The 9,650-nt window shown below is 42.2% G+C and overlaps 1 protein-coding gene across 2 annotated transcripts in view; it reads right to left on the bottom strand.

The window, feature by feature from the left end:
* PLA2G12A (phospholipase A2 group XIIA) overlaps window positions 1-9,187 on the bottom strand; it is a 36,360-nt gene extending 27,173 nt beyond the window's left edge. The window contains exons 1-3 of one of the 2 annotated variants that reach the window (XM_034771430.1): window positions 8,597-9,187; window positions 6,160-6,236; window positions 3,950-4,115 (exon numbers count right to left, since the gene is read on the bottom strand). In XM_034771430.1, the coding sequence (XP_034627321.1) occupies window positions 3,950-4,115; window positions 6,160-6,236; window positions 8,597-8,789 (436 nt within the window). In that variant the 5' untranslated portion in view covers window positions 8,790-9,187. The remainder of the gene's footprint in view (window positions 1-3,949; window positions 4,116-6,159; window positions 6,237-8,596) is intronic. The other variant, XM_034771429.1, reaches the window with a different exon arrangement.
* Window positions 9,188-9,650: the final 463 nt, after the last annotated feature.

Consider the following 9,650-nt stretch of genomic DNA (forward strand, 5'->3'; position numbering starts at 1 on the left):
GGGGGGGGGGGGGGGGGGGGAGGGAGGGAGCTCTGCTGCAGGGGGGGAGGAGGGGCTCTCTCTGGCTGTCGGAGCCCCATGTAAGTGGCACCATGCGGCCGGCTGCCCTGTTAGCCGTGCGCACTCTGCATGCTGCGGGGGGGGGAGGAGGGAGTCCGGACACTTACAAATTCCCCCCGGACGTTATTTCTAGCTCAAAAAGCCAGACATGTCCGGGGGAATCCGGATGAATGGTAACCCTAACATAACATAATGCAAAATTTAAGAGGCCTATTCTCTTGTCACAAGAATAACAGCTATGCCACTGGATTTTGGAATGTGCGTTACTGGCAAATAAATTTATTAGGAGTCTATAACCGACAACTCAATTATTTGGAAAGAGAACATGAGTCTCTGGATTTTTCAGTAACTGGAGCACACCCTGTTAAGAGTAAAATTCAAACTTGAAAGGAACATTTATGCAGCAAGATTAATGTTCACTACCTAAGAGGTAACTATTTTGTTAAAGGAAACAGTTCAGCATTTGCCTGCAATTTATTCTGTCACATGTAGTAGCAGATTAAATCACATCCAATGCAACAAAAAATATTTATATTGCTGCAGCACTGCAAATAACCTGATTATAGTCATTTTTACGAAGTTGTACTGCTGGTTTTCATGCGCATTAAAGGGGATCATGAATTAAAAAGACACAAGGTTCAATAGTTAGCCTAATTCTTTTCATAGTCTTTCACTTTTGACTTCAGTTTAACAAAGATACAAGTCAGGGTAATATTTTAGGGGACCTTGGTGTAGGAGGTGAAAAATATTAGTTTTAGTTCTTTGAAGATAATTTTTTCCTTTCTTCTACCTTTTTTATTAGCTCTACATATGTAAAAGCCAGAAAATACACAGATCTCTTCTTGTTTAAAAAAAAAAAAAAAATGGCGGGAAAGTGAAATAAAATTAGCTTATTACTACTCCCAGTTTCAATTTCAATTAGTTTAGACAGTCCATGCCAATGTGTTGGCTGCTGTGCCACTGCACAAACAGGTGAAAACAGGGGACTTTGAGTGGAGATCTGTTTGGAGGAGGAGAAGGGAGGCAAGCCAAGCCCCTGTTCATGCGACTGAGCTCTTGAAAGTGTTAGTTTGTTTGCTGGTTTGTTTTCAGTTTGCAGAGTCTAACAGGGGGACAGTGTGTTGTGAGAGAAGCAGAGCTTTTGATCACACCTGCACCTTGATTGGGGGCAGAGCTTTTCTAATCAGCATGCCTATAGAGGCAGCCAGCCAGCCCAACAGCAAATGGATGAAAACAGGGGAGCGTGTGTTGCCCCCATGACAGGTGCTTAGGAGAGAAGGCTACAACAGCTACAGAGGCAGCAGTGGTAGTGATCTGAAGAATAGAATAGAAAAGAAAATGACTAGATGTGGAAGCTGTGGTATGTATGTTATTCTGGAGAAGCTACCTGAAAGGTGCATTTGTATGAAATGCCACCTGATAGCTCTGATGGAAGAGATGGTCTAATGTTTAGAGATGCAACTAGAATCTATGGTTGAGTTTTGAAAGGGGTTTGAGCAGATGATGAAGGGAAGGAGAGAAAAGGCTGATGGGGAAACATCAAGATTTTCAGATGCATTCTGGAGTGAGAACTGTGAGGGTAGACTGCTGGATGATGAAAGTGCTCAGAAACATGTGACTATAAGGCAGAGGAAAAGACTGGCTAGTGCAGGAGAAACAGAACTTGGGAACAGATTTGTGGAGTTAGAAAATGAAGGGGAGGAGCAGGCAGTAATAGGTACATTAGATCTACTGCAGTTTCTGCAACTTCGACTTAAACTATCTGGAACCTGCAACCCAAGGAAGGGGGAAAAATTCATAGGGAAGGGCTGCAGGCCAAACTGGATGTACAAGTATCTCAAACAAGTTGTTAAAAGAAAGCAGAACACTTTCCTTGCTGATTCATCCCTTCTTCTGTTTCTTGTAGGCTCTCTCGTGAAGGTCAAAAAGCATAGGGGAAAAGTGAGAACTGCCAAAAGCCAAACAGAATTGGACCTTACAAAGGAAATTAAACCCAATAGTAAAAGGTTCTTTAGCCATAAAAATAAAATGAAAACAAAGACGACATGGGACTACTAAGCACTGAGAATGATCTGGAAATCAAAGACAATCTAGGTATGGTCCAACACTTAAATGAATGTTTTACCTTAGTTTTTAATAAGAGTAATGAGGAGTCTGGGAACAGTGGTAGAGTGGCTAATGGGAAGGAGAATGTGGAACTAGAAATCCCCATATCTGAGATGGAAGCTGAACTCAAACATCTTAATGGGACCAAATTGGGGGAAAAGGTGGATAATCTCCATTCATGAATATTAAAGGAATGGACACATGAAATTGCACACTCAATAGCAAGGAATTTTAATGAATATAAAAAATTAAGAGGGTCATACCCTATGACTGGAGAACTACAAATATAATTCCCATATTTAAGGAAAAGTGTGTGTGTGGGGAAACAATCCAGGAAACTACAGACCTGTTAGTTTGATCTCAACTGTATGCAAGGTCATAAAACAAATTCTGAAAGAGAGTAGTTAAGCACATAAAGGTAAACTTGATTTTTATTTTTTTTGAGAATAAGTGAATTTTCTAGACAAAGGAAATACAGTAGATTAGATCTACTTGGATTTCAGTAAAGCATCTGATATAATTTCCCATGTGGAACTATTAGTTAAATTGAAAGAGATGGAAATTAATATGATAAAAATAATAAGAATCAAAAGGTGGGTAAGGAATTGTTTAAAGGAGAGGCTACAATTGATCATACTGAAAGGTGAACTGCCAGGCTGCAAGAAGGTTACTACTGGAGTTCCTCATTGATTGGTCTGGGGCCAATCTTATTTAACATTTTTATTAATGACCTTGGCACAAGAAGTGGGGGTGGGCTGATACAGTTTGCAGATACTGCCAATATGGAGGAGAACCAGGACATCATACAAGACAATTTGGATATCTTTGAAAACGAGAGCAATAAAAATGGGATGAAATTTAATAGTGCAAAGCCAAGCCCATAAACGCAGGGACTAACAACAAGAATTTTTCCTATAAGCTGAGGACCTATCAGTTGGAAGTGACAGAGGCAGAAAAAGCCCTAGGTGTACTAGTTGATCACAGGATGACAATGTGATGTGGCCAGAGGCGAATACAGTCCTAGGATGCATCAGACTAGGTATTTCCAGTAGACACAGGGAAGTGTTATTACCATTGTTTACAAGACTGAGCTTGATAAATTCACAGAGGGGGGATATGATGAGATTGTCTACAATAACTTATGGCCCACCCACAACTGCTATTAGCAAATATCTCCAATGGCTAGAGACTGGATGCTAGAAGGGGAGGGCCCTGAGTTACTACAGAGATTTCCCCCCCCACACCCCAGGGGTGTGTGTCTGGCTCTCGCCATGCCATCATGGTCTAACTCCATTATACTGAGACCTCAGTGGTTCAGGAGCCAAATTAGCAATTAACATTATCCAAAAGAGCCACAGTAGTGTGAATTCATTGTTTCATTTACTTAAGGCTAGAAGGGACTATTTAGTCAGTCATTTTACTGTGAGAATTTTATGGGATCGGGAAGGTATTTTCCCACTAGTTCAGAGTAGCAGAGATCCTAGGAGTTTTTTGCCTTCCTCTGTAGCATGGGGCAGCAAGGTGTCTTGCTGGTTTGAATTAGAGAAAATGGCAGATTCTTTGAAACTTGAAGTGTTTAAATCAAGACTTGAGTAACTCAGCCCGAGGTTATAGGCCTACTGCAGGAGTGGGTGGGTGAGAATCTGTGACCTGCAGTTGTAGGAGGTCAGACTAGAGGATCATGATAGTCCCTTCTGGCCTTAAAGTCTATGAGTTTGAGTCTTTATACAACTTCATTAAGAGATCAACTCAGTATAACTTGCATGCTATTTTTCTGCCTTACCCTGTACGCTCTCTGATATTCCTAATGTTTTCTGTACTTCCCTGCAGATCTTGGAGAGACAATACTGAAACTGTTCATCACAATCATTTTTTCTATTGCCACAGGTATCATAGCATCTGTCATGTTGATTACAGCACTTTGTCATCGAAGGGATACCAATGTCAAACTGTAAAGGAACAAAATCAAGGTTAGTATTCAAGCCAACAAAATAATTTTATTGCATCGGGATTGGTAAAAATTGCCTGCCTTCTATGCACTGTTGAATCAATATGGTTGATGAAGTTTAAAAGGGGAAAAAAAAAAAAAAAAAACGCATTACCCGCTACTCCAAATATCAAGCAAAATGTTACTGGCATGGACAGTGAGAGGGGAACTGAACCCAGGATTCTCCCATCACAGGGCAGAGTGGTACCATTAGGCCAACCCAATGTTCTTGGTTTTAAATCAGAAAATATTCTATTTCATCCACTGCAGGTCTTAGGTCTTTGGGGGGGGGGGGGGGAAGAGGGGGCAGGAGAGGGACTGCTTGTTGAATGCTCAGTCATTTAATATCATTCCTCTAATATTCTAGGATACTGAAGAAAAATGTTTACATTCATAAACATCCAGTTACTAGTCTATTACTAGGGCCCTGTCAAATTCACAGCCATGAAAAACGGGTCACGGAGCGTGAAATCGGGTCTTTTGTGTATTTTTATGGTATACTATACAGATTTCGCTGGAGTGTCTTAAACTGGGGGTCCTGACCCAAAAGGGGATTATGGGGGGTTGCAAGGTTATTGTAGGGGGTTCATGGTATTGCCAGCCTTACTTCTGCGATGCCTTCAGAGCTGGGTGGCTAGAGAGCGGCAGCTGCTGGCCAGGCACCCAGCTCTGAAGAAACCACACTGCCAGCAGCAGCACAGAAGTAAGGGTGGCAATATCATACCATGCCATCCTTACTCCTACGCAGCTGCTGGCGGTAGTGCTGCTTTCAGAGCTGGGCATCCACCCAGCAAATGCCGCTCTCCAGCTGCCCAGCTCTGCAGACAGCGCTGCCACCAGCAGCAGTGCAGAAGTAAGGATGGCAGTACCATGACCCCCCCTACAATAACCTTGCAATTTCCCCCTCCCCCACAGTCCCCTTTTGGGTCAGGACCCCTACAGTTACAACACTGAAATTTCAGATTTAAATATCTGAAATCATGAAACTTGCTTTAAAAAAAAAACAAAAAAAAAACCCTAAGACTATGAAATTGACGGAAATGGACTGTGAATTTGGTAGGACCCTATCTATTACTAGTAGTGACTAACTTTTTCTCCCATGTAATATTGCTGAAGTTCAGCTACAAACTAACAAAAACATGAATATTTGGTTTAGGAAATCTAACCACACAATATACAAGCATAAATATCTTCCCCATGTAGGTACTTAGAGATCATGATCAAGTCACCTCTTAGCTTTCTCTTGGATAATAAACTAAATAGATCAAGCTTCCTAACTATCTCACTACAGGGCAAACAGTCCACACTTTATATCATTCTTGTAGCTCTTTTCTGAACCTTTTCCAGTTTTTCAGCATCCTTTTTTGAAGTAAGTGACAAAGAGTCCTGTGGCACCTTATAGACTAACAGACGTATTGGAGCATAAGCTTTCATGGGTGAATATCCACTTCATCAGACGCAACATGCGTCTGACGAAGTGGGTATTCACCCACAAAAGCTTATGCTCCAATACGTCTGTTAGTCTATAAGGTGCCACAGGACTCTCGCTTTTTACAGATCCAGACTAACACTGCTACCCCTCTGATACTTTTTTGAAGTGTGGACACCAGGGCAGGAAGCTGAAGATTAGACAAGTTCAGACTAGAAATTAGGTGCACATTTTTAAGTGAGAGTAATTTAGCAAATAGCACAGCTTATATATAGATATGATAGATTCTCCATCACTTGAAGTCTTTAAATCAAAACTGGATATTTTTTCTAAAAGATCTGCTGCAACTCAAACAAAGTTATGGGCTTCATGCAGAAGTTAACGGGTGAGGTTCTTTGGCCTCTTTTAGTCTGACCACTTGCATAATGATCTTAGAAATATGATGCATATTTCTATGTTTAGAATGGAAATGTAAAACTAGCACGCTTCTTTTTGAAGTAGATTGCTCACAACCCATTTTTAAATATGAAAGTCCAAGTAAATATGAAAAAATAAAATGCATGAAGGAAAGATTTACATGAACTCCAAATAGCGGCGATCCGCATCCATTTGGTGGTGAAAGCTTATACCCATAACGTGGAAGAGGCTTCGACCCTGTAAAAAAGGAATTTTAAAAGCACTGAGTACAGATCTTTTGCTTCGAGCTACTGCATAGACCCCTATTTTACTGCTTATCATAATATAGGCCAAAGTTTTCAAAACTATATGCTTAATGTAAGGCATTTAAATCCATATTTAGGCACCTGAATATCAGAGCTCCCACCAAGCTGCAAGTAAGGGAGAGCTACAGGTATTAAGTACCTCTTAATTTTTTATTTATTTGGTTTGATTTAAGGCATCCAGATTCAAAACATCTGGCCTACAAAGAATACACTAGGTAAGGCAGAAGTGTACTATATGCAGGGAAGAACTAAAAAGCAGAAAAACAAGTTCTAGCAAATTTACCTAGACTTCTGCATTCTTTTCTTATCTATAATCCAAGATACTGCTCTGAATTTTCATTTTAGACATCAGAACTACTAACTGGCGTGAACATGATACAGAAGTATTGTTGCTTATTCCTGTACAAACACAGCATTGATTGATTCTGTTTGAGCAGGGCTTCCTTGATATTTTAGAAAGCATGCAAAGGGGAAACCCCATGAAATTACTGTGATATGTACACTAGAATAAGGAGAAAAATGGAATTTTTGAAGACTACAGCTAAACTGCTTTTGGCATCTGAGACCAAACTGAAGGAAGCATTCTACGGAAGGGAGTACATGGGAGAGGGTATGTGTTGGGGTGGGAGGCTAGAAAGCAATGCATGCTGTCACTGCTATTCCTAAAGCAAAGAGAGGCATGTACATTCAAATAGCTAGAATGTATTTAGTGTAAGGAAGAAATTTCAGATGGGACTTTATACTATCCCAGTTGAAAAGAGCTTATTCCAGTGAATCCTCCATTTTTGACATTTTCATATGTCTTGAGGTTATAAATAGTATTGATTATTTTAAAAAAAAAAAGTCCCTGACTGAAATACATTACATATGGTAAATAGATTCTAGCAATGAAAAATACCAGGGGCAGAGGAAAGTAAATCCCCACACACTATACCTACTTAAATGTGCAATACCATAGCCGGGGGTGGGGGAGAAAGCTGGTACAAATTACTGGGGCCCGGCAGTCTGGAAGGGAGCCCGGTGCCCGACTATGTTGCATATATGTAAAGATTTTTAGCCACTCCGCCTTTGCTGGGGGGCCCCAAAAATTTTTTTTCCACCGGGACCCGAACCCACTCTTGGCTGCCCTGGTCATAGTGGAGGAAAAGAGTCTGTCTTGACCCTTCCAGGCAAAAAATTTATGCCCAATGACATAATTCAATTAGTTTGTCTTACCAGTGCAAATATCACATGTTAACTTAAGTAATAGGTATTAAGCCAAAGCTCAAGTTTCACTAAAATCATGTTCTAAGTTTTTCATTAAACTTCTGGAAATTGTGTGTTTGTTAAATTGAGTAACTTCTCTACAGTCACCTAACAGGTCCTCATTTTGGTATTGAATTTGGAATAGCAAATCTGATGGAAGTTTCAGGGAACATTATTACAGAAGTATTGGCACTTAAGGGAATAAACTCTTTACCGTTCTACGCTTATTGGCTGTACTAGGATCTGATGTTTTCCAGACTTTTTTGTATATGAAAAAAAGACTCTTGAAATTATGAAAGTACCAAATTACACCTGTGGAAACTAACTACAGTGAGACGAGGTCACTTTGAAGAGTGCAGCAAAACAGTTTTATTACTACTAAACTAGAGCAAGTTAGGGTTGCTAAAGACAAAAAACATTGGATCATGAAAGCTAACAAATTACTGACAACCAATCCTGTGTCAGACTTATGAGTACAATGTAGACACAATACATTATCTTCAAGATATGGAAACTAAACCCTGTAATACCGAAGATTGGTGTGAAGAAAGGGCTGTACATAACCCTATTTTTAACATACAATTTTTTAAAAAGTTCCAGACAAGATATTAATGATGTCAGGCTGCCACAAAAATCAGTTATCAAAATAACTATAGAAACGGACAGTTTTTGTTCTTTTCTGGGTTTGATGGTGGCAAAGAGAGAAATCTTTATATGATGGTACATTAGGGCAAGAGAAATTCCTAAACTAAAGCCTCAGATGATGTCATGGTTCTGAATGCATTAATCCTAACCAGATGTTCAACATTTTACCTGGAAACTGATCTGTTACCCCTAGAAAGGGACCCAAGCCATGGCATCTGGAACTGAACTCCCCCGGAGTTCAGAGAGAGTTTTTAGAGCCAGATTTAGTTTTCGTTGCCATCATTTAGTATATTTTTGGAAAGGAATCCTCTGCAAAGTTGGGCTCCAAAAACCCAGGCCCACCTCTGCTGGGAGCTCAGCGCCTCCCTCCCCCGCGCTGGGCGTTTGGTAGAAAGTTATTACCGTCGCTGCATTTATACAGACACAGGCCGTCCTCTCCTCCCAGGAGATCCAGAGCCGCGTTCAGATACATGTCTATCTTGTGCACCCCGTTCCGGATGGTCTTGAGGGTCATCCTCCAGTCCGGGGTCTGGGGCTCCTGCTGGCACTGACCCAGCAAGCCACAGGCCAGAAGCAGCAGCAGGGCGCAGGCCATTACCTGCGCAGAAGGTCCCGCGGCTCGGGCTGTAGGGCCGCCGCCAGAGAGCCCGCGCTGGGCTGGCCGGGGCGCTCGCTATGCCCCCGCGGCCGGCTGCATGCCGCCCGCAGCCCTGGCCTCCCCCGGCCGCGGAACTTCCACCATCCCGAGCAACTTCAGCGCCGGGCCCGGCCCGCCTCCCTGCCTGGCCTGGCGCGGGGCGGGGCTCTCCCTGCTCTCCTGCCGGGAATGGAGCCGGCTCGCAGAGGAGCCTGAGTTCGGAGCGCGTTCCCTGACTCGGACACTCAACAGCTTGGCAGCCCCTGCAGGGGCTGGGCTCTTCTTCCCTGGTGTGCCCGCATCTCGCCTGCGCGTGGCTGGCTCGGCCCCCCGGTTTCTACTGCCTAAACGGCGTGTTGCCACTGGGGACTGGCGCAACAAGCCCTGTACTAGGGAAGGACTTTGCACTGCTGTCGTGTCTCCCATTTAAAGCTGTCCAACGTTCTATATAGATCTATAAAGCCCAATTTCGCAGATGCTAATGAATTAAACACAAACCATTTTAAATAATAAATGAAACACTTAACCCCTTATCTGCGGATCTCAAAGCACTTCACATATTGTGAGTTAGGTCAGATGAATTGTGTTAGGGTGACCAGACAGCAAATATGAAAAATCGGGACAGGGTAGGGGATAATAGGCACATATATAAGAGAGCCCAGGCCAAATATCAGGACTGTGCCTATAAAATTGGGACATCTGGTCACCCTAATTGATGGGTTAGGCCTGGATCCTGCAAATACATGTGCTTAACTACAATTAATAGTTCCATTAACATCAATGGGATTACTGGTAGTAAAGTGTTAGAACGTGTAAGCC

This window comes from Trachemys scripta, chromosome 5, assembly GCF_013100865.1.
Source record: "Trachemys scripta elegans isolate TJP31775 chromosome 5, CAS_Tse_1.0, whole genome shotgun sequence".
In the NCBI taxonomy this organism is placed as follows: domain Eukaryota; kingdom Metazoa; phylum Chordata; order Testudines; family Emydidae; genus Trachemys; species Trachemys scripta.